The sequence below is a fragment of the Meles meles genome, chromosome 1, assembly GCF_922984935.1.
Source record: "Meles meles chromosome 1, mMelMel3.1 paternal haplotype, whole genome shotgun sequence".
NCBI lineage: Eukaryota > Metazoa > Chordata > Mammalia > Carnivora > Mustelidae > Meles > Meles meles.
This window is the reverse complement of record NC_060066.1, coordinates 196,660,295-196,684,990: the sequence shown is the minus strand read 5'-3', so window position 1 is coordinate 196,684,990 and position 24,696 is coordinate 196,660,295. Positions and strand designations below refer to the sequence as shown.

The window sequence follows — 24,696 nt, the reverse complement described above, 5'->3', positions numbered from 1 at the left end:
GGCTTAGGAAGGCATGAGCATCTCAAAGACAGGTGTCCCTGGACCAGAGGAGAACTGTGGGGCCCATAAGCTGGGGTGACACAGTACAAATGAAAAGGCTGGAGTCAAGAGACCTGGGATCTAGGATGGAATGAGAGAGTTCAGAAGCAAAGAAACTCGAGACCTGATTTATAACAGGAATCCCTCCTAGGAGAGGAGAGGACGCCTAGGACTTGAGGGGAGAAGAGGGGTCTGAGAGGCCAGCATTCCCACACTTGTGGGATCCTGGGGCATGGGACACAACATGGGTTTCAGAATCAGGGGAGACCCAGGACCAAGACCAAGGGTCTAGCAGGCAGAATCCCTGGATCTGGGACCTAAAGCATGGGCAGGGGCCACAAAGCCCTGGGGAGCAGGCTGGGGATCCCCGTGCGGCAGGGGAGACCCAGGGCCTGGGCTGTAATCTGGAAGAGGGGTGGTACCCTCCAATGCAAAGCTGACTCAGATCTCAGGCAGAAGGGAGACCTCAGAAGATGGAACACATGAAGGGGTATTTCAACTCTGGGGAACCAGTGTCTGGTGACAAAACCCAACGATGCCTTCCATTCCACTTCCATTCCATCCACCCTTCACTCACCCCCTTTCACAAGACACGAGGTTGTTTTTTTTTTTTTTTTTTTTTTTTTTTTGCTTTTTTTCATTTCTTTTTAATACAAACTTGGATCTTTGGGTGTGTCCTGCCAAAACAGAAAACAACAACAACAACAGAAGAGAAAACCCAAAAGAGTGAAAAATACGAAAGAAAGGGAAAAAAAAAAAGCTCCCGCAAGAGGTTCTGCCCCTCCCCCCCACCATGCGAATTTGCACACCACGGGACCACAGCAGGTTTACAGAATGCAATATACAATCCACAATTTATAATAAAACAGTATATACAATAAATAGGATATTGTTCATTTTTGTCAAACGACCTGTAGATAAATGTCTCAGTGCATACTTGCAGGGGCTCTGGACACCTCGGGGGGCCCCCCCGCTCGCAACCTCTTGCACACGCTCGCGCGCTCTCTCGCTCTCTCTCTTTTTTTTTTTTGTCTTTTTCTAAAACTGTGTTTTGTTTTTAAGTTTTGTACATTTTTAAAAAGTATTTACAATTGCTGGTTTTGTGCAGAAAGGGCTCACCTTCGGCTTCTGCGTGGAGGGATGGGCAGGGAGGGGTGGGGGGGAGATGGTAGTGCAAGGGGGACAGGTGGGGTGGTGGGGGAGGTGGAGGGGCAAGCGCTCCTGCCAGAGGACAATGTGGACGCTGGGAGGGGTCTTGGCGTTGGTTTTCTGAAAGCTGCAAAGAAACACGAAAGAAGCAGAAGTCAGTGGTGGGCACAGACACTGAGCTCTAAGAACAGAGAGGCTAAGAGCGGGACCCCCACTCAGTTCCTACCAGGATTCTGGGAGAAGCTAATCACATTGTTCCTTCTCCCAGAACACTCCAAATAGCCCCTCGTGAGACAATGGACTGTTCCTGGTCTTCTCTGAACTCAGTTTCCCCATTTGTAAAACAGGTCTGTATCCACAGCCTGCCTCCCTGAGAGGTAAAGGAGGCTCCTGGAGAGGAGCTGGGGTTCCAGGCAGTGCAATCTGCCAGGGACTTGGGCTCTTGAGTCAGACACAGCTGAGTTCAAATGCCAGCATCACCCCTGGACAGCTCTAGGATGCTGGGCAAGTCAGTGAATCTCCGTGAGCCTCAGTTTACTCATCTGTAAAAAGGGGATAACCAAACTATCCCATAGGTTTGTTGGGAGGATTCAGAGGATTAAGGTGGCTTAAGCCTGGTACAGGAAACATAAGAAATGATGCTGATTATACACCATTATTATTTTCCTGGGGCCTGAGCCAGCTAGATGCCCCAAGCCTCGGTCTCCTCATGTAACAATGAGTTTAGTACTTCCTCCAAGCTAGGCTATTTGAGGAATGACACAGTGGGGAGCAAAGGGCTTGAGCACAGACAGGTATGAACTGCACACCTGTGCACTTTCATTTTTTCCAATTCCAACCCTTTCCCTCTGCCCTCCAATGCCGTTTGGTTCCTTCCAGAGGCAAGGTGACCGGGATGTCTGTCTGAATAAAGGAATAAAGAAATGGTCCAACACAATACCATTTGTGTTTGGCTGCTGAGGCTCAGAAACCTCCAAGCTCCCAGACCCTACAGTCACCAGATGCTGGAGCTCTGAAGTACCCCTTCTCCAGGCTTTGCAAAGGCTAATGGGAAGATGCCCAGAGGGACAGGGATGGACTCAGTTATTCTCAAGACCGTGTCCACGCACTCGGTGAGTGACCAGCTCACCAGAATTAAGGGGTGGGGGGAGCTACAACTGCCTTCTAACACCCCCTAGCAGAACACCCCCCCTCCCCCACGCCTGCAGGAAGCAGGCGGCCACAGAAAGCCTTTCCTCTCTTGTCCTTTCTTGGCTCCCCTTCCCAACAGGGCCACATTTAAATTCTGCTCAGCCTCGGCTGCTGTCTGCTGGGCAGTCAGCCCTGGGGAAGACTTTTGTCCTGAGGCTGGACTTGCCAGGACTCCCCCCACCCCCCACCCAGGGCCAGGGGAACCAGGTGGGCTCCCAATAGGTAGAGGCAGCCCCCATCCCAGTCTATCAGCCCAGGTGGCAAGCAGAGGCTGGAGGGAGGGAGGGAGCGGAGGATGGAGTATCAGCCCTAGGGGGAAGGGGTGCGCCTGTTAAGGTGCAGTTGTATCAGAACGGGGGTGAATGGTGGAAAAGCAGCTCTTGGGGCCGGGGGTGCCGATGGGATGGACAGTCCTCCAGTTTGGGTGATAAACAGACCACCTGGAGCCATAAGGAGGGTATCCATTAGGGCCAGGATGACTGTATCTGGGGGAACGGGTTCAGCTGGGGGAGGGGGAGGCCTCTTCTGTAGGTAGCTTTACTGCGGCTGAGGAACAGCTGCCAAGCTAAGGAACCTCTGTTGGGGTGACAGGTAGTGTGCCTGGGTGACAAGTGAGGCGGAGATTCAGGACTGGCTGCCCCAAACCACTCAGCAAGTGGACTGTACTAAGCCCCAGCCTTCCCTGCTCCCCAGAAGGGCCCCAAGGCAGGCTGGGAGCCTCTGCACAAATCCCTGTCGCCCCCGCCCCCTCCGGCCCTTAGCCACTGCCAGTGACCCTCTCCAAGCCAGGTCTCCATGGTGATCTCAGCCCAGCAGGCAGCTCCTGCCAGAACTGTTCCCGCGGTACCCGAAGCCAGGCAGCAGGGAGGCTTTCTCGCCCTCTGCTAAGCCCTCCCTGTCTCACCTTCCTCCTCCCCCTGCCCTCCCCACCTTTCAGGACTTGGCCAGCATCTGGGGGATGGTGGGGATGGTGGGGGTGGGGGCTGGGGAGAGAATCAACTCCAGAGGGTCCTGAGCCCGGAGAAGGGAGGATGCCCCGTAGCCCTGTGAGACCCTGACCTCACTGGGTTCAACTCCACAAAACAGAACTAAGGTTGTGGTGCCAGGTGAGGCCCCGCGCTGGGCACTGGGGACAAAGCGGAGGAGGCAGATCTGGCCCCTGCCCTTGAGGGGCTCACGGAGTCCAGAGAAAAGCAAAACAGACCCCAGAGCCGGCAACCCCAAGGCAGAGAGATGGGGGCAGTGCCAAGGGACATCCAGAGGGCTCCAGGAGCACTGAGGGGGGCACCTAACCCTGCCTTGGCAGGAGGAACTCTGGCTTTTCAGCCCACTATTGAGCACAGTGCCCAGCACACGCTGGGGTCGAGACAGTGCTGACTTGAATGCCAGAGTGATGACTGCTCTGAGTGGCGCGGTCCAGCTCAGGTCTTGCACACCTCCAGGATGCCTCCTTAGGCCACCCTGTTACCATAGCTACTGGTGCACTTCTCCTTCCCTTCTATGCTCCTCCAGGGCAGAAACCTGTATGTGGTACCTCTCTATCCCCACGCCTGGCGCCCCAGGACACCAGCCATTGTTCCTGAGACTTAACCTTTTAGTGCCTCTATAATCGAGGACTGCAGAGCCACATTCTGCGGAGCCCTCAGGGCCCAGCGGTTTTACTGGCTGAGGTGCTGAGGTGGGAAGCGGTCTCTGCCCGTCAGGAGGGGCTGGCACTGGGAGCATCCGGGGCTGGATGAGCAGGCACTCGCAGTGCTCAGCTCACGTATAAATCAGGCCATCCATGGAGAGCAGCTCTCCCCCCAGAAGGTGCACACGTCTGTGCATTCATTTCAGTGACCAGCAGACATGTATTCACACCCACTGACTGCCAGGCCAGGAGCTATGGTCTCACTTCCACCTGCGGGTCTCTGCCCTCCAGAAAGGGGTCTAACACAAACAAGGCAGTGGAGCAGAAGGCAGAGAGAATGCGTGAGCGTCTGAGCCAGGTGTGCTGTGTCACCTAGGGCAAGTCCTCTCCTTCTGTGGGATTCAGTCTTTAAGTAAAGTAGGGAGCTGAACAGGTCATGGGGGAGATGAGGAAGACAGGGAACTCGCACAGGAATGAGCAAGCAGCCTAAAGGAGCCAATGATGTGGTGAGGACATTCCTGGGAAGGGCTGTCATGGACGCATAAAGGGCTGGAGATTAAGTGGGCCTGGGAAAGATCCTGGAGCGCTTCTTGGAGGAGGTGACATGTGAATGAAAGATAGGAACTGACAGGTGGGAGATGGATGGTGGGCAGGAAAGGGGGAGCCCAGACGAGGGAAAGCTAGGGACAAGGCACAGGGCACACTGGGGTAAAGAAAACTCCCTCCTAATTCCACATTCTAGGGCTGGAAAGGGATGGTGTGTGAGGAGGAGGTCAGGGCAGAAAAGGAAGAGCAGAATATCTGGACTACCAGGCTAGTGGCTGGGCCCTTACTTTGTAGGCAAGGAGACTAGAGGGGTGGGCGGGGGGTGGGGGGGGAGAGGGGATGCAGCCGACAGATGGGAAGCAATGGAGGCACAGGAGAAAACGGGCTGGAATCCATACATCCAGTAAATATCCGGGGGACTCCAAACACCATGCATCCAGAAATGTTGAAGAACAAGCACTCTGGGGGCCACAATGAGGGGAACAGATGGGGGCTGAGGGCAGGTGTCAGGGCAGCAACATGGCAGCCACTGGATGACTGACCCAGGACTACAGTTCTGAAGCCTTAAATTTGTTCAAGACCCACTTTCTTTTTTCTCTTTCTTTCCTTTTTTTTTTTTTTTTTTTTTTTTTTTTAAATAAAATAGGCTCTGCATCCAGCGCGGGGCTTGAACTCATAACCCTGAGATCCACACCCGAGCTGAGATCAAGAATCAGACACTTAACCGACTGAGCTCCCCAGGCGCTCCGTAAGACTCATTTTCTGATTTTCTGGCTCCAGGAAGCGTTTGCAGCCTGCCCTGCTCATGGTTCAAGGGTGGGGGGGGGGTCCCTGGAATTTCCAGAGGGTCCATTTCAGTCCCTGTCCTGGAGAATGATGCTCCCACGGAGACTTTCAGTGGACACCTGTTGACAGCCTGTGAACTCCATGAGGGCAGGACACCGCTGGTCGCGTTCAGTGGTCTCCCCAGCAGCAGATATAGTGCCTGGCCCGGGGCAGGTGGCTGGTTCACGTGTGTTGAGCACAGACTTAACCTACTTCCTCCCGCCCTCTAGCAAAGAGGGCACTACGGCAGCAAAAGTGATGGCGACAAAGATGGCAAGTCCGCCAAGATATGACCATGGCACATTTACAAAGACGCGAGGCACCAAGAGAGGGGATTGGTGTAAGGACCTGCGTGGGAAGGGCTTCTGGCTGACCCGGGTCATGTAGGGGTCTGGGTCCTGCTGCCCATCAGGCTTTATAGGTCCCTTGGCAGGGGGCGGGGTGTGTATGTATTGGTGACTTACCTTGCCTCGGGGCCCCCCAGGGAGGAATCAGCCCAGTTGCTAAGGCCAAAAACTAGGTAGTGATTCAGAGCCTCCCACCAAAGGACCCACACCCACGTGAGACACAAAATCATTCCAAGGAGACAACAGGGACAGCAGGTGAAGGAGGCTGGCTACCCACAGAGTCCTGAGCGAGGAGGAAAGGGTCAGAGGTGTGTATGAGTCACACAGACTGGGTGACAGAATTCATTCAGCTGGTGGGAGGCGTTCGTCCACCCATGTACCATCCACTGACTACGTGCTTACTGTGTGCCAGGGACCGGGCTTCATGGGTAATCTCATTAATTCTCACAAGAGACACAGCAAGGTGATGTGACTCACTGGGTCACATAACTGGTAAGGGATGGAACCAGGCCCTGCACAGAGGCTGGTCTGTGCCTCCAGGCATGCTCCTGGCCCCCTCCACTTCCAGGGCCTCACTCCCTTGGGCTCTTCCGGGTCCACAGGGATGTGGGGAGATGGGAGAGGAGGAGTGTGAGAGGGTGTGTTCACAGGGAGATTATATTTCCAGGAAATGAAGGCTCAGAACAAGAAGGCTTGGCCTGAAAATGGCCACAAGGGAGGCAAGACATAGGATGGGAGGGAGGAAGACCTCAGAGTGTGAAGAGAAGCCCACAGAGGCAGGGCAGGGATGGCTGACCCCTGACGTGAGGGCTCCTCGCTCAGAGCCAGAGGCAAGATCAAGTGACCTCTTGAGGCTTCAAGACGCAGAGAGACAAAGCCCGGAGCAACTGGGGCCTGGCCCAGGTCCGGGCATGCCTGCTGACCCTGGTTGGCCGGAGGCCTTGGAAACTGCTTCCTGCTCTGGTTGGGCCCCAGGCTGGTGTAACCTTGGAGGACCTGTGACATTTCTCTTGGCCTCAGGTCCATGCCTGAGAGGGAATAAGGCGGAGAGGGGGACTCAAGATTCCTGAGCACTTTGGAGGGCCCTTCCCAATGGCACAGGGTGTGGTAGGACTGACTTCAGCCATGAGGGCCCAATGTGGAGTCAGTCTCCCTGGCTCGGTTTTCCACCTAAGGGCCTCGAGAGGTCTGCACTGGGACCCGAGCACTCCCGGCCCTCTACCTCTTCCCTCTGTTCCACTAGCTCAGCTCAGCTCCCAGACCAAGGGGGTCCCACATTCTCCATTCTGGCTCCCCTGAGCTTTCCTCTTCTAATTCATAGTGGGGTGTGACCCTCCCCTTGCCCACAGTTCCCTCTGCCTAGAACACCTTTCCCCTCAAGTCTCTGTCCATCCAAATCTTGCCTATTTAAGGTTGAGATTAAATGCAGCGTCTCCCACAGAACCTTAAAATCTGCTTAAAATGTCAGACCCAGGGCTCCTGGGTGGAGTTGGTTGGGCAACTGCCTTTGGCTCAGGTCATAATCCAAAAGTCCCGGGACTGACTCCCCCATCGGGCTCCCTCCTCGGTGGGGAGTCTGCTTCCCCCTCTGACCCTCCCCCCATGCTTTCTTTTTCACTTTCAAATAAATAAAATCTTAAAAAATAAATGAAATAAAATGTCAGACCCCGAAACATTTGAGTGTCCAACCAAAGTGTCATTTTGCAGATGGGGAATCAGTAGGTGTGGGGTGTTGGGAGAGTGGTATGGCAGGGTACCCAGGCTCTGGGTGGAGGGGGCATTACTGGGTTCGAATCCCGACTCCATCAGACTAACTGTGGATCCCCTGGGCAAGCTTCCCAGCTGCACCCGCTTCCTCAACTCTCCGATGGGGTGGCGAAGCGCGGGCACTACCGTTTCCAGCCTGCCATGAAGGCTCAGTGGGGCAGTGTTGCATGAAGGGCCCAGCACAGACATAGGTCCCTTTTCTCAACAAAAACTCTTGAGAGATGACCTGTGACCTGAACACCCACCTTCCTGGTACACAAGCTTTGTTTCTCCCTGCCTTTGGGCACCTGCCACTTGCCACCAGCTGTTTTCCAGTTCTTTGTGGACCTGTTTTATCTTCCCGGGGTGGATGCTGAACTCTTGAGGACAGGACTGTGTGTGCTTTGTCTCCTCTATGCCTGGCACCAGGATAGGCAGCAAAAGGGTCAAGATGTGGGGCGGAGCCGAACCCGTGCTTCTCCTGCGCCCCACACCCGAATGCTCACTGCCTGCTGGCGAATGAGGTCTCCCTCCTTCAGCCCTTGCTCTGGGGCAGGGTGGGTGGTGTATGTGTGGGTATGGGGGTTAGCCTTCTAGCTGATAACTTCGGTGGCTCCCCACTGGGTTTGGAATATAGTTCAAACTCCTTCCGGTGCCCTGCCCACATGATCTGACCCTGCCTGCTTTGCCCGCTCATTCAGTGAGTAATTACTATCCTCTTACGGTTCCTCAAGGTTGAGCTCCTTCCTGCCCCAGGCTTCACCCGCTGCTGTTCCCTCTGCCCAGAATGCCCTTCCCACTCCCTGTCTAGCCGGTGTCCCTTCATCCTTCAGGCGTCGGCTTCAGGATCTGGTCAGCCCACTGCAGGCTCCCGTAATCTCGAGGTCTTTCCTATGGTAATCCTTACCAAATGCTTTGTGTCAGCCTACATACTGTCTCTCTCAACTGGAAGCCTTCTGAGGACCAGGACTTCGTCTGTGGTGCTAAGTGGGGTGCCCCCCAACGCCTGCGTCATGGTAGGGGCTGGACAGATGTCTCCAGAACAACTGAATGCATCAGTCTGAAGACAGCACTATCAACTCCCAGCCCTGAGTGGGGAGCGTGGCCAGAATGTGGGGCTGGATGGCATCCCAGTTCCTCCTGTGTTCAGGCCTCACTGGATGGTTCCATTATGTATCTCACTGAGCTGTGACCTGCTCAAACACCCAGCCCCCACACTCATTTTATTCTCCCATCCAGAGCCCAGGAGGAATGGTTTTTGGATTATTTCACATTTCTGGATTATCCACGAGACATCTCCCCTCCAGTGAGGAGGATCAAGAGTTTGACATTTTAAACCCTAAGCAGCTTCTCCCTGGCCTGCTTCAGATCTGCAGCTCTGCGGCTTGCAGTGAGACGCATGGGGAATGGAAGGCCATTTTAATCTTGGCCTGGCTTCATTAGGAGGAAAATATGCTGCCAAAAAAAGAGAAAAAAAAAAAAAAAAGTTTGGTCCACTGTCCATGCCACGCAGAATTGCAAAACCTACGAGATTATCAAAGCCAAATTTCTTGAACAGATGGGGAAACAGAGGCCCAGGGCCCGAGGGAGTAAAAGCGTGGTCAAGGACACAGAGCATGTTGATGGCCAATTGGGGAATGGTCCTTCCCCAGGCCTCCTGATTCCCACGTGCTGCCCCTGGCCACCTTCAGGCACCAAGGGACCTGGGGTCAGGCAGAAAGGGGATAATAAGTTTCCACTGACACGACTTCAGGACCTGGAGTCACCCTGGCCTTGAATGGCCTCCCCAGCACAAGGATGGGACTTTCCAGGAGCCCTGCTGTTCCTTCTCCAGGAAGAGGCTCTCCCAAGAGGCTGCGGTGGCAGCAGGGGTGGAGGGCGAAGGACTCAGACAGGCCCCTAGGCCACTTCCCCAGCATCCACCACATCCGGGGCAATTCTGTCCAAACAGAACTGTCCAAACGGTGGGATCTGATGGGCCAGTTGTGGCTGTGTTTCCTGGAGCACCTTGTGCTTTGAGAAAATGATTCTTCTGACCTTGTCCCTTTTAACCCATTTTGGGGGCGTTTCCCCTCTTATTTTCAGTTCCTGAAAACAAAATCTTGAGAATACTAAAACTTTGACTCTACCTCATGAGGACACCATGCCTGATAAATGCAGGATCAAAACATCCAGCAAAACTTAACTGAACTCTTGGAAAAGCATTTGGCTGTAAGAAAGGGAGACTGGCTTTTCTTAGGCAGGAACTATCCAGCCCGGGGATGGAGCTGCCGGGTGGGTGGGGGCTGGTCAGGCACAAGCAGGAGCTCAGTCTCCCTTGTCCACCTCCGGATCCCCATCCCACTTGCCTCCGACCACTGTGAGCCCCGCCTCGGGTCAGAGACAGTGAAAAATAATCTTTGGGTGGGCCCCGAGGGAGACCAGGAAAGACACTTCAGGCCATTTTGTAAAGCCCTTGCAGAGTGTGACCAAGATATAGTGACCACACCCTCAGCCTGGCCCTGGCCAGAGTGCACCCTGAAGTAAACGCAGCTCCTAGAGAAACTAGCGAGCCAGGCTGGGTCAGCACCCTGGGTGGGCCCTGGAGGATAATTATCCGCCCTATTTCATTCATTCTCCACTCATCTCCCACGGGGCCATGCAAATGCCCTCCCTGGCAAGAGGACATGGGGTGAGTGTTTCCAGGGATTCAGGTAGCACCTGCCCAGGACCTAGCACAGGCAAGGGAAATAAATATTTGATGAACTGAACCAGATGGCCCCATCCAACGTAGGGTTCTCCAACCATCTCAGTGACTGAATGTCCGAGTGGATTGCCCACCCAAGCACCCCATCTCTTCCCAAAGACTGTCCCCAACATCTAATCCCAGGTGCCTTCCTGAATCCCAACTTCCTCTTATTGGGATGCCCGATCTTGTCCTTAAATCCTTCCTGCTCGTATCTGTACCCCTTCCCCTTGACCGAGTGCTAACGTCCTCATCGCCACCCCCCCCGCCCTGCCCCGAGACGCCTACCCAGGCCTCTCCCCACTCCACCCACACCCCCAGACTCACCCAGGAACAAAACCTCGAGGTCCAGTCGGCATTTCAGTTGGCACTACAGGGAGGTGACGGTGAATGTGTCCTCGGGGTGAGGTTCCGCCATGGGCCCCAGGAAGCCGCTCTTGGGGCCCCCACCCAGGCCGGGATGCGCCTGTGGCATGAAGCCTGGATACCTGTAGGCAGTATCCTGCAGGGGCAGCAGCGAGTCCCTCGGCACAGGGGACAGGGTCAAGTCACTAAGGAGAGGGCAGCCATAGCCAGCAGTGGCGGCGGCAGGGCCACGGGGCGGGCCAGGTGGCCGGGCCATCTCCAGTGGCTCCTTGTCGGCCTTGGGTGTGGCCGGCGGGCTAGCCAGGTGTGGGGCACTGAGGCACGCGGCCTCCGTCCTGCCCAGGAAGTCAGCCAGCAGCCCCGTACCCACCTTCCCTTCATAGGGTGGGCTGCGGGCAGCTGAGCCTGGCGGGTACCAGTAAGCTGTGCCCTTGCAGCTGGGGGAGTCGTAGTGGGGCTGGCCCAGTGGCAGGTCCCGGCAGCTAAGGTGGGCCTGGGCAGCAGCTGCGTGCCCCAGACTGGCCCCCTGGAGCCCATGCTTGAGGGGCTCACAGGCAGCCAGCTTTGTGGGTGGTGGCCGCAGCTCTTCCTTGAAGCCCAGTGTGGGTGAGCAGGTGGGTGAGTACGCCTTCTGCAGACCAGCATCAAACACCGTGGGTGGGTGCGCCAGAGGCGGGAAATGCTTGCCGTCTAGGTCAGGGGCACCCAGGCTGGGCGAGTCGCAGTGGAAGCCTTGGCCGAAGGTGCCGTCAGAAGGAGTGGACGGGTTCATGGAGTAGGGTCCCATGAAGTCACAAGGGTCTCGCTCACCCACACTGAAGGCCCGTGACTGGGAGGGCAGCGGCGACATGCTGCTGTCCCCACTGTAGTAGTCCAGGCCGAGGTCTGGGCTGTCCTGGAACAGGGGGTTGACGGGCTGTGGCTTGGGGATAAACTTGGCTTTGGCGGCCGCCCCGCCCCGCTCCTTCTTAGCTGAGCAGGCCCCACCACCCCGTCCACCACGCGGCTGCCGGGGCCCAGTGCTCCGTTTGGATGGGTAGCCTGAGGCAGTGGCCGAGGCGGAGGACGGGAAGCCCAGGTGTGAGGCCTCGAATAGGTCCACCTTCTTCCGCCGTCCACGGCCCGGCTTTGAGCTGCTCTGGAAGAGGACGCTCTGGTTCCAGTTGTAGCCGGGGGCAGAGGATGCCTCGTTCCAGTCCATCATCAGTTTCTCCAGGCTGGACAGGCTTGACTGGCCCTCGCTGCTCGAGGCCTCGCTGTTGGCGCGCCGGAAACCGCCGCCGACCGGCTGATTGAACTGGGTGCTGTCGGAGGACGATTCGGAGAAGGTCTCAGACACAGCCGTCTGCTGCTTCACCTTCTGCGGCGTGTAGTTGGAGATGTCCAGGATCACGTTGGGCTCGCTGACGTGGCAGTCGAAACCAGGATTGTAGAGTTGACTGAAGGCCTCTGAGGCCCAGTCCAGGCCTCCATAGCCCTGCCGGAAAGGCCACTGAGAAGCCCCCGCAAACTGCCGACAGTTTTCAGGCGAGGGCTGGAAGGAGGACGAGGAGGAGGAGGCAGCAGAGGCAGCAGAGGTGGCCGAGGCCGTGGTGCCCTTGGGTACCATGTAGCCGCCGGGAGAGACGGTGCTGGCCCGGCTGTCACAGCGCAGGGGCGTGGGGGCGGACCCGGAGAAGGGGGCCCCCTCAGAGCTGTTGAAGAAGGAGGCCTTGCCGGGTGGCAGGCAAGGACCACCCGTGGGCGGCGGGGCGTAGCCGGCGCTGTGGGCGCTGCTAGGAGAGGCAGGCAGGCTATTGCCGCTGCCGTAGGCGAAGCTGCAGTCCTTGCTGTTAGCACAGTCCTGGCCCGTGAAGGGTTTCGCTGGGGCGAAAACGCTCTGTCCGGCCCCATAGCCACCATACTGAGGTGGGTAGGCGGAGGCAGGCGGGTGGGCGGTAGGCGAGCGGGCCACAGCCGATGGCGGGGGAGCCAGCTTCGGGAAGGTCTCCGCTGCCCTGCAATCTGAAGTGGCTGGAGTTATCCCGTAGCTCGCCGCCCGGCCTGGCGGGAAGGTCTGGCGAGCGGGCAGGACGGGCTGGAAGGAGGGGTCCGCACCGGCCCCGCCACTGCCCACGGCCACCGGGCTGGCCTTGGCCCCCCGGCTGGGGAAGGTGGCCAGGCCCCGCTGGGCAGGCAGGGTGCTGGTGGGGGGCCCTGCATAGGCGCCTGATGCCTTCCGGGACTCGGGACGAGAGGCTGAGAGGGCGAAGTCTAAGAGGTCGGAGGAGTCATCCGAATCAAGCAGTGAGCGGAAGTAGCCGGTGAAGAGGTTCTGGCGCTCCTGGCTGAGCTCGGTCTGGCCCGCGGGCGCGCCGGTACCGTAGTAGCTGCCGCGGCCCGAGGCCCCACTCTCAAGCCCAGTGGAGGCAAAGGCCTGGGCCTCGGTCCCCTGGAACCCACAGTTTCGGCCAGCTTGCCCGCCTGGGTGCCCATGGTGAGGGGCCCAGCCACCACCCTTGTCCCCGGCCCACTCAGCGCCGGCCTCCCCAAAGCCTGGGCCACTAGGCACCTGCTCTGGGAACAGAGTCCCATTCTTCCGGGACCGCCTCTTGCGCTTCGGCTTCCCGGTCATGGCGTCCACCTCCCCTCGGCCCCGTTTGCGTGGGTGCCCCAATTCGGTGAGGCTGGGACCCCCCACGCCAGCAGCTGCCACCGCCACCACTTTCTTTTTCTTGCCGATGCCCTCAAAGAAGTCACTGAAGGAGCATCGGGCCGCCTTGGCTGCGTGGCCCCCGCCCCGGCCACCAAAACCGCCTGCTTTACCGCCCCGCCGTCGGAAGCCCTGCACCCGATGCAGGAAGTGGGAGATGCTCTGCGTGTCGGGTGCCTGGTGTACCGACTCGGGCTCGCTGGGTGTCCAGCAGCGGGGGGGTGAGCACCGCCCAGCGCACTGGCTCTGGCGGTTGAGGAAGGCCAGCTTGGCGAGCACGTCGGAGTACTCGGCCTTACTGTCATTGGCATCTGCTGCGTATGATGGCTGGGGGGAGGCCAGCTTCTGCTTCCGCCGCCGCCGTTTCTTCACCTCCGGCATGGCCATGGTGGCGGCGGCCACGGTGGCCGCTTCCGCTGCGACCACTGCTGGCTCCTTGGGCTTGCCGGGACCCAGCAGCAGGTTCTTCGGAGGGCGGCCGCGCTTCCGCTTAAGAATAATGGGCATCTCCCCAGGGGGGAAGACCACCACCACGTTCCGTCCATTGTTCTTCATCTTCAGCAGTGGGGTGGGCTCCGCAGACACGCGCAGGCCCAGCTCCTTGCCCTCTACGCTCAGACTGCTGCTCAAAGAGGACACCTTGTATGTGGTCTTGTTCCGCCGCCCCAGCGACACGGGGATTTTGGCCATCTTCACCACCATGCGCCGCACGCCCCGGCACTTGCCTCTGCGGGCAGGGACCACGGGAGTCTGGGAAGATTCTGGCTCCAGCTCTGGGACTGGGGCCGGGCCCGGCAGGGCGGGAGGTGGTGGAGGCGGTGGTGGTGGGGGCTCAGCCAAGGCGGCCGCCAGCCCCGTGGGTATAGGCAGGGGCAGCAGGCGGCCCTCCGGTCCGGCATCAGCCTTGCGCCCCCGTCCAGCTTTCCGCCGGCGACACAGGATCTTTGGCCTATCAGTGCGCCGCAAGGCGTACTTAGGGTGACCCTCAGGCCCATGGGGGCCATGGGGTGAACACAAGTCCAGGCGCAAGGGCTCGCCCAACGGGCAGGGCCCCAGGGGCTGCTGAGGCTCCAGACGGCGGCCAGGTACATCAAGCAACTTGGGCAGCGGGTCGAGTGCCTGAGGGTCGAGCAGCTGCGACTCCAGAGAGTCGGGCAGGGTATCCAGGGCCTGGAGCGCCAGGCCTGGCAGCCCCAGAGGATCAGCAAGGGGTTGCAGGGGTGGCAGCTCCAAAGCTTCCCCGAGCGGCTCTAGTGCCTGTGGGTCCAGGAAGCGGGGCTGGGGGTCCAGGAGCTGAGGCTCTGGCTCAGGAGATGGTGGCTCGAGGGCCTGGGCCTCCAGCAGCTGGGCCTCGGGGCAAGTGAGGGAGGCCAGCTCGCTGAGGATGTCGGCGTCAGCGAGTTCCGAGTAATCAGGGCCGTCTGGCTCAGGCTCCGGGGGCAGCCCGGTGGCCGCGGCTGTGGCTCCAGGACTGTGGCCTTGGCCAGGCTGGGGGCTGTCTCTAGGCTCGGGCTCAGGCTCATAGAGGGGGTGGCTGGGCCTCTCTGACTTGGCATGGGGGGCAGCCCGCTCCTCGGGGCTGCGGATGCTGTTGGCCAGGCTGGGTGAGGAGAAGAAGCTGTACTGAAGATCACCGGGGGGCGGGGCCGGGGGGCGGCTGAGTCTGAGGCCACCGCAGTCCAGGTGCACACCGCTGTGCTGCAGGTCCTGGGAGAGCCGTGTCAGGTCCTTCATGATGTCAATCAACCGCACTACTGGACGCAGTTTCACCCGCCCGTTGTCCCAGCGCCGTCGGGAGCTGTTGCCGTCTCCCGCGGGGGTGGGGCAGCGGGCCTGGGAGACCGGACGGGCTGCCCTCGGGGGCAGCGGGTCGTCCCCCTTGGCAAGGACTGGTGGGCGCCGGGTGCTGGGGTCCCGGCGTGGGGGTGGGCGTGGGTTCTCGGAGAAGGTGTGGGCGAAGGCCTTGTCGGGTGGGCTGGCAGGGGGCCGGGTGGGAAGCAAGGGCCGTGGGGTGGGGGGGGCCGCCGGGGTAGTACTTGGGCTCTCGGAGGTAGTCAGGAGAGCTGCACACGGCACTGGAAGTCACCACCAGGCCCTGGGGCTTCACACGCATCCTGACCTTGTCCTCCGCGGGCCGCCGGGCGGGGCCGGGGCTGACATGAGGGTGCGAGAAGCCGGGACCAGGACCTGCGGGGCAGGACGGGCAAGAAGGCCCTCACGGAACGCCCAAGACCTCGGCTTCCCACATCCTCAGGGAGACCCTGCTACCCCTCCTGGGAGTCCCCTCAAGCCCTGTCCCCCGCTGTGACTCCCAGCGTTTTCCCGAACCACGGCATGCACCAGGAACCCCTCAGGGGCCCTAGTTCCACTTGTCGGAAGCTCACCCACTTCTAGACCCTGGCTATGGGCTCAGGGAGAAGAGGATGCCTGACTGGGCGAGGGAAGGCCATCAGCAAGCTGGGGTGACCACTCCATCCAAATCAAACTTAAGGAGAAGGCAAGGAAATCCTACCCAGGGCATGACCTTTTCCCTCTTATCCAACCCCCCCGTCCCCCCCCCCAACTCCATTTCAGAAGCCCGGCCACTCACCCTCGGCTCTGCCGCCTGGGCTGTCACACTGGAGATCTCTGTGGGCGACAAGACAGGAAATAGGGGATCTGAATTGTCAGCTGGCCACAGCCTAACCATTCCTGCCCACTGGCCTGGTCTCCTCCACACACCACCCCCAGCTCCCTGGGGCTCCCTCCAGGGCACGCACCCTGCTGACCTGGGAGAGAGAGGGCCCCCGTGCCTGGGGGCTCTGCCCGTTGCTGGCTGTCAGCCGGGGGTGCTGTGGAGCAACTTCGGCCTGAGCCCAGGCCTCGGGGCGTGGACAGCGCCTGGAAAGGACCATCGCAGCTCAGGTTTAGTGAGCACCTACTGGCGCCAGGCGCTGGGCTGGAAGCTGTCCAGGCATCGTTTCACTTAATTCTTCATATAAATCCTGTGAGGTAGGGGCTATTAATAACCCCATCTTGCAGATGAAGAAATGGAGGCTCAGAGATGAAGGAACAGCATTCATTCATATACTCATTACTTACAGAGCGCCTACTTTGAACAAAGACCAGGTAGACAGACAGTGATCAGATAATCATAAATGATTTAATTATTAGTGGGATAAGAGCTGTAAAGAAAAAGTGAAGAGTGCCTCAGGTCAGAGGTGTGACAATCATACCAGGGAGTCAACAACAACAAAAGCTTTGGGGACACTTTCTCTACTGCCAAACAGTGGGCTAATAAGCACTTTATGTGGATTATCTCATCTAAGCCCCCTGCAAACCTGAGATCAGTAGGATTACCATTCCCACCTTCACGGAGGAGGAAACCAGCCCCTGGAAGGCGGTGAGCCCCACGAAGGCAAGGATTTCTATCTGTTCACTTCTGTGTGTATCTCCCAACACCCTGACCCACATGTGGCCCACAAGGGTGCTTCAGGAAGTATTAACTGTTTCTTATGAATGAATGAATGAGGTGCAGAGAGAAATCAGCCCTGCCTTTTTCCCGGGTGGTTCTCTCTCATTCCTCTCGAGATCCAAAGGTGGGACCCAAGAAGGGTGTGGAGAGAGGGTGAGGGACAAGCACGTGGAAAGGGATGTTCTCTGTCCCTCTCCCACCTTTATCAGAGAGGCCCTCTCTGACCCCCCCCCTCACCATCCCCCGCCCCCCATCGCACCTCTGGCCACAGTCTGGCCCCTGCTGCGAACTCTCAGAGGCCTCTCTACTTCCCCTTCACACTATCTATCACAATTGCAACCAACTACTTGTATGACTGGCTTTTCAGCGAGTCTCCCCCGCAGAATGTGGGCCCTTCGTGGGTAGGTCCTGTGTCTGTCTTGTTTACCACTGTATCCTCTGACCCCAGGGCCTGGGCTTTGGATGCTACATAAATATTTACTGACTAACTCCCTGAGCTGGTCAGGGCAGAGCTGGGATTTCAATCCAGTCATGTCTGACTCCCCTGGGAGCCTGGGGACTCGGGGCCCTGACCACGAGGAGGGTCTTAAAGCTTGACCCCAATCACTTCTTAGTGTTTGGCTCTGACCTGATCCCCGGGGTCAACCCCCACCCTCATCCCCACCCCCACCACACACACATGCAGACTCCCACCAGCTGCTCAGGAAGACCATGGATCTGACTCAGGGACAAGATGGCTCTTCCACTCCCTTGTGGTGGGCAGTGCTTTGCAACCTACAAAGCACTTCCACACATGTGACCCACTGAATCTCCCCAGCATCCCAGGAGGCAGGGCCGATTATCCCGTGGAGGCTCCGAGTGCTGGGTGTGGAACTTGCCTGAAGTCACATAGCTGCAAAGTGGCAGGATTCCTAAATCTGCCCCAAGCCCAAAGCCTGCTTCCCCTCCCAGCTCTGCAGCTCTCCCTTGGCCACTCCTGAAGGCGCTGCTCCTAGAGCTGAGGTCTAATTTAAGGCTGGGAGGAACCTTAAAATCGCCAAGCCATTTGGCTTCCAAACCCTGGGCCTGGGGGAGCTGTGTAACATTCCAGATACCCAGGCCCTCATCCAGGGGAGTCTGACTCACAGATCTGAAGGGACATCTGGGAATCTGTACTTTAAAAATCAGCTTCCTCATGGGTATCAGGTTCTGGTGCCACCTTGTGCTCTTCCCATTTTACAGATGAGGAAACTGAGATCCAAAGAGGGAAAGGGCCTTTGCCCAAGGTCACAAAACGGCCTGGGAGGAGCCCTTCTGTTGCTTATCCAGACAGAACATCCCTCTGACCACTGTCCCTTTTCACTCTGCGGTTCCCAGGCCTCGGTTGCCCCTCACTGTCCTGCCTGCTCCATCACTCAGGGTCCTGCTCTCGCCTGTGCCAGGCTGTAGGCTGTGGACTGGCTCCTCCCAGGCTAGGCTCTCTTGCCCACTGCTCTTGCAAGAAGGACAAGCTCACGAAGGAGGGAAGGGGCACAGACCCTGGCCCCTCCAAGTCCCATTTCCAAAGGTATGGTTGACCCAGTATGGTTGACCCGTGGCTCCCGAGAGTCTTTGCGATGCCTCCCTTCCTGAGGGTGGGGCTCACCAAGCCTCCCTGCTCTGGAGACCTCCCACTTGGGGCCCTGAGGGTGTGATCTTGGCAGAAGGGAAAACCTCCTCTCCAGTGGTTGCTTCTGTCCCCCCCCCCCCACAAGACCTTTGGGCATGTCCTCCCGCCAGACCTCCTGACTCTGTCCATTGCCCTCTCCAGCAGCCTCCAGGATCTGAGGGAAGCGGCTGGGCTCCCCTCTCTACCACACCCAGGCAGCCATTTTCTTGGACCCCTCCCAAGGGCACCACCTATCCCATGTCTGTGAACAAAGTCAAAAGGGTCCTCTGTCTGACAGTCTGCTTCTGGGTCAGTGTGTCTGAGTCTGCCATGGGGACACCAACGGGCTGGGAGGGGGCTGGGGGCCCCAACCTGCTGTGCACAGTGCCGGGAAGCGCCAGCCCACATCCTTGAGTCCCCAGCCCCACCCTCCCCCGCTGCGGCTGTGACCACCCCACCCCTTCCCCAGCCCGCCTCCCCCTCCCCCACCCACAGCCTCCCCAGGGGAGCCAGGCTGCCAGCCCCAGCTCTCACTTCCGGCCTCATGACCCTCTCTCCAGCCGGCACACTCCTCCCCCCACACCATTTCCCTCCCAGCCTGGATTCAAGGCCCAGGGATGTCCTCAAAGGAAAAACAGTGTATCAAAGGGGCTATTACTACTGCTGTGAGCCCTCCCCTGTCACCTCCCTTTGGAGTCTTTATCCCCCAGGATGTGCAGCAACCCTCTCAATCTCCTTCCGCCCCCTCTCACCCACCCACTAGTGCCCAAAGATCTTCCAACCTGACTCCAGCCCAAAATCTACCAAAGAGGACACTGATGAAAATAATAACAGCAGCTGTCACTTATTTGGCATTTAAATAGAAGCACAGAGAGGTTAAGTGATGCCCTTGAAGACAAACAGCCAGGACCTGGAACAGCCAGAGTCTGAATTTGGGTTTGTTTAACAACTCCAGTGCAAACTTCTTCACCGTCCAGAGAGTCAGCTCTCTCACTTGCGGCCTCCTCCAATAGTCCCAATCCTCATCACGCGTTTTAATTTTTGACTTCTAATTTACCCCCTCCCAGCTTCTTCATCCCCTCCCACCACAGTCATCCAAACGCACTACCCTCCCTCACCACTAGGTGTCCCCTTAGAGCCACCGATGCCCCCAAGGGGAAGCAAGTCCTGCCTGGCCTCCTAGAGTCATCAGCCCCCCCCCCCCCACGGTATAGCACACCCCACCCCACCCTACCCCCAGCCACACAGAGCTCCTTTGTGCAGCCCTCGCCCACCCCCTTCCTGCCCTGAGCGGGGCACCTGGCAAGCAGGTCTTCCTTAGACCCGCCCCCTGCCAGCCCCCTGCCCTGGGTGCCAGGTGTTGCGGGCACCACCGCCAGCTCTGGCTGAACCTGAGGGTCACCCTGCCGGGCGGCCCTCCCTTCCTCCCTCCGAGGTCACCCAGGGACTGTGCTTCCCGCCCTGCTCCACCCCCATCTCCTCCTGCCCTTGGCCCTTCCAGACTCCTGTCCTAGTCTTTCCTTCTGTCTCCCGGAGGACTCCCCTCCTCCAGCCCCACCAGGCCCTCCCCACAGCCTCTCACCCCCGCCCACCTCCTTCCCCTGAGAGCTCCTCGTCCCGCCCCCCCCTTCCCCGCCCAGGTCTGAAGAACTCCTCCTCCTGGAAAGTTGAAGCTGGAAAGGAAGTGACTTCAGCGATTTGGCCACAAGGCTGGGCACTGCTGAGCCCAGCTCTGCTGAAGGTCTGCCCAGCCCACCTCCAAAGCACAAACAGATCCACACGCACACACCACCCGCAAGTGTGCGCCCAGAACCCTGAACGCGAGCTTCCCGGGTAACATGCGGAGAGATCCCGTGTGCACACTCCACACCGACCGAGTGTGCCCACATATCACCCCAGTGTTCAGCTTCCTGGTTACACACCTCTTCAGTGTGCACTAGCACCCTGCACACATATACCATCCTGTGTGGCCCCCACCACACTACAGGACTCCCATACCTACCCAGGACACACTCTGAATCCTGCACTCACTACTCCCCTATAGTTCCCTTCAATGTCCCCCAGCCCAATGCACTTATGTAACTCCTGCATACCGAACCCTGTGTACCTAAGGACAGAGCCCTACACACACCGGCTCACTCACAAGCCTGAGGGCTCGCACACACGGTGCCCTGTGCATTTACAGTTGGGTACGAAGAGCCCCGCATCCTCCCATAGCCACACCTCCCACCCTTACCATCCCAGGAGGCCCCACCCCTAGACCTCAGGCCCCAGGAATGCTCTTTTGGAGGCTGGGTGGAGTCCCCAGGCAGGCTGGGCTCTAGGGAGCTTCCTGGAGCCTGCAGGCTCCCTGTGTCAGTTCAGGGAGTTGCCTCTGCAGGGCAGGGCAGCCCCACCTGGCCTCTGGAGTGGGTGGGCTGATCAGGGCTGGGAACTGGGAGGCAGGTCCAAGCCCCCACCCCACCTCAGGAGGATGACCTAGCCTACCTGAATTACCCAGGTCCTCTTGGCACCTCACCTTGGCCTCCCAGCTCTCTGCTTCCAGACTCCAGCAGACAGGGGTCCTGGGAGGTGGGGGTCAGCAGCACACATCAGGTACTCTGGTTTCCATCTCTGCCCTGAGTTCTGGTCACTGTCACAACCCTTTTCTCTTCCCAGTTCTCTCACGTCAACAAGGTGCTGGGAAGAGTCCCCAGACTAGGGAGGCAGGACTCCGGGGGACTTGCTGCATAATCCATGGGCCTCAGTTCCCCTTTCTGGATAACGGGGAGTTTTGAATAAGTGGGGTTAATATATTTTGATTCTATAATGGGTGCCTTTTTGGCCTAAGCCGGGGGTGGGGGATTCCTGCTAAGACTGGGAAGTCAGTCGCCCTGACCCTCACTTTCTGGGAGTGGCCCAGGAACAGAACTGGCTTCCCCGTACACTGTTACCTGAGCAGGCTGTGTAGACAAGGTCTAGCTCAGCAGGAAAGGCCGGTCTTTGTCAGTGATTCCAGGGTGGTCTCTGAGGCAGCCTGAGAGTTGCCCCGAAACCGGGGCCCTCTGCACGCACTTAGCTGGGCAGGCTCTGGGGTCCAGGCCGATGGGTAGACAGGTAGGCAAGCTCCCATCTGTGGAAGCAAACACAACACCCCAGGCATAAGCGTGGACACAGGAGGAGTCAGATAAAGGGACCAGGAGGCTACCATGGCTGGGGTCCAGTCTCACAGAAAATGAAATCACCTGCCACCTCACGTCATTGAGGAACTGCACGCCTGTTGACACCCCAGGTGCCTGGGAAGCAGTATCTTCGTACATTACGTAGGCACATGCATGAACCTGAACACACATGCATGGGAGCCAGACAGTCCTTGGCTCAACCCTCAGCGTATGATCTTGGGCAAGTCAGTTCACCTCTCTGGCTTTCAGGTTTCTCATCTATAAAGTGGGGCGATATTATGAATGGGGGAGGCATGCTTTGGGGAAACCGTATATGCTAACAGCTGATTCAGAATGCAGGTGTGAGAACTGCTGTTTGAAGACATGGTGAATGCAGATTTCCAGGCGGGGTGTATAGGCTGCTGGCCTTCACTCTCCTCCACTGGCAACTGGTTAGGTCTCTTGTTTTCTTTAATAACCATGGCCCGTCTCACCACCCTCCTGCTTCCTGCACATTTGTCTGCCTCCCAGAGGTCTGCACTGGAGCCCAGAGGAACCAGGCCTCACGGGCTGCTTGGGTTCTGGCTGCCTGGGAATTTGTATGTGTGGCAGAGAGCATTCCTGTCTGGGTAAATACACCTGTATGTGGGCTCCCAGGTCTATGCAGCCTTCTGTGCATTTCTAAATATGCGTGTGTCCATGTGTGTTTAAGAATGTACACACATGGGATCCTATGTTTGCTCAGTATGGTGCATGTGGTTACCCGTGTGTGTGTGTGTGTGTGTGTGTGTGTGTGAGAGAGAGAGGAGGTGATGTGTACCCGGGTTCAGCATCTTCAGTTATACGTGTGGCTGTGTTTATCTGGGTCTATTCAGCTTTGTGTGTGTGTGTCCAGCCGAGCCTGTGTCTGCATGTCTGTGAGGCCATGGGAGCATGTGTCGGCCCCTCTGAAGTCAACCCGACCCCAACTGTGGTTGGGGTAGAAGTGTGCCTGCGTGTGCATACGCTCCGCCCGTCTCTCTGTATCTCGCTGTGTCAGGAGCTAAACCGGCTTCTGCCTGTCTCCGAGCTCTCTGGATGCGTTGTGGTGGTGGTGGTGGTGGGGGGGGGGTGCTGCTGATCCTCTGCTGTCCCTGCAGGTTTCCCATCTCGAGGCCTGTGACTGCGGGCACTGGTGTCACTGTGGATCAGTGTTACCTCCCGCCTACCTCTGCCTGTTTTCTGGGCTTTCAGGGTCATGGCTGACAGTGTGAATAGTCACGGTGTTCCCGTGGGTCAGTTCTGCTGGGGGTCACCGTGTGCCCGTGAGTGGGTCCTTGTTTGCATGCGCTGTATGCCCTCGTCACTCAGGGCCTGTGTGTCAGTGGGTCCTTGGGCCACGTCCCTGTGTCTGCGCCACAACAGCGACGTGTCAGTGTCAACATGTGTGAGGGGGTCTGTGTGCCACGGCGTGCCCGGCAGCACAGCGGAGGCTCAGTGTTTGTGCGGTGCCTTTGTGTACCTCCTCGGTCCATGTGTGCACGCGCGTGTGCATCGCATGCGAGAGACCCTTTGTGAAACAGTGTGTGTCTGTGTCACTGTGTTTGTGTGCCTGCTTCCCTCCTCCCTCCCTATCTCCTGCGTGCTCTCTCTTTCTCTCTCTCTCTCTCTCTGTAGGAGCCAGACAACTCCCCAAGCCTGGATTAGGGACAATTTATCCACAGGCAGAGAAGGAGAATTCCAACCTGCCAGAGCCTCCCTCCTCTGATCCATCCCCCCTTTCCCCGTGGTTGGGTGGGCACAGAAATGCAGCCCAGCAGCTCCCAAGCCCTCAGGGAGCCCCCACCTCTGCAGCTCCCCAGAGGCCCAGGAGGGCGGAAAAGATGGAAATCTGGGTGGCCCCAGAGCCCTCCAGTGGGGGTGGACTGGCTGCCCCCCATCCAGGCCCCCAGAGCTCAGTACATCTTGGCCCTGTTTTCCTACATATGGTGGTGGTGGTTGGGGGGGGGGGGGGGAGTCTGCATGGGGTCTGGCTGGCCCTGCGGGCTGGAGGGACCTCAGGAGCAAAGCTGCTCCCAGCCCCTCTACAACCTGATACTCCCCAACTGATAAACGCCAGCTTCCTCACCACCCCCGAAATGGGAATAACTGGGGAACTTGCAACTGCGCCCGCATAGGCTGGGGGAGATGCTGGGAGTGGGGGTAGTGTGGTGGGGGGGAATGCAGCAAAGGGGGGCACAGGGGGGCTGAGCTGGGACTAAGGCTCCCTTCACGGTGCTCCAGGCGCAAGGCAGAATCACATGTTTCCCATTAGCTGCTCTGGCCTCCTTGTTCAGGGGGTGTTGGCTGGGGGAGATTTGTTCTGGTTGCAGACACCAGCCGAGACCACACAAGAGAGAGAGAGAAAGAAGGCAAGGGGGGGGGGGGGGAGAGAGAGAGAGAGAGAGAGAGAGAGAGAGGTTGAAGCCCAGAGGGAGAGGAAAAGACACAGAGACACACAGAGGGAGAGAAGGTGAGACAGAGAGACACGAGAGACAGAGACAGGCAGTGACAGACAGAAACCGTGAGACAGGCAGGCAAGAACACAAAAGCAGAGAGGCAGAGCCTGGTGATGGGGAGGGGCTCACAGGGGTGGGGGGCCAGGGAGGTGGAGAGGCAGGTGGAGAGGCTAGTCAGAGGCTCAGAGTGCAAGTTAGAGACTCAGAGGGACCAAAAGGGGAGAGCAGCACAGGGCCCAAGGGCAGGAGGGCGACAGGGACGAGGTGTGGGGTACACCCGGGAGAGGGGCTGGGTGAGGGCACAGAGATGGCCCTGGCGGCGCTGTGAGGGCAGGGGGAGTGGACGCTGCAAGCGGGCTGGGCGGGGGCAGCCAGCGAGCCTGGAGCCTGGAGCCTCCCGCCTCCTGACCCTCGAGCCTCGGCGAGATAACAGGCCGAATAGTGCTGACTTGCGGTTCAGAAATCCAATATCCTCCGTGGCGCACTAATCGACTACCTGAGCTCCCGGCCCGCGCCGAGCTGCCCCGATTAATCTTGCGGCTCCATAGCCTTAATTAGTTTAACAGTTTCAGGAACAGAAGAGGCAAGGACCGGGGTCCCCCCACACTTGCAGGGACACGGACGGACCCCCATACCAACGCTGGCGGGTGCCAGTCACACCTGCTTCTGCCCCAGAGGCCCCTTGCCACATGGCCTGAAGAGCACTGGGTCCTCTTCCTTTCGGGAAACAGTCCCAAGGGTT

General features: G+C 58.5%; 1 protein-coding gene across 1 annotated transcript in view; it reads right to left on the bottom strand.

The window, feature by feature from the left end:
* Positions 1 to 658: 658 nt before the first annotated feature.
* AHDC1 (AT-hook DNA binding motif containing 1) overlaps positions 659 to 24,696 on the bottom strand; it is a 63,767-nt gene continuing 39,729 nt past the window's right edge. The window contains 6 exon segments of the mRNA XM_046003872.1: positions 659 to 1,315; positions 10,526 to 15,275; positions 15,277 to 15,443; positions 15,847 to 15,884; positions 16,025 to 16,136; positions 21,271 to 21,449. Of these exon segments, the coding sequence (XP_045859828.1) occupies positions 10,569 to 15,275; positions 15,277 to 15,369 (4,800 nt within the window). The 5' untranslated portion in view covers positions 15,370 to 15,443; positions 15,847 to 15,884; positions 16,025 to 16,136; positions 21,271 to 21,449 and the 3' untranslated portion in view covers positions 659 to 1,315; positions 10,526 to 10,568.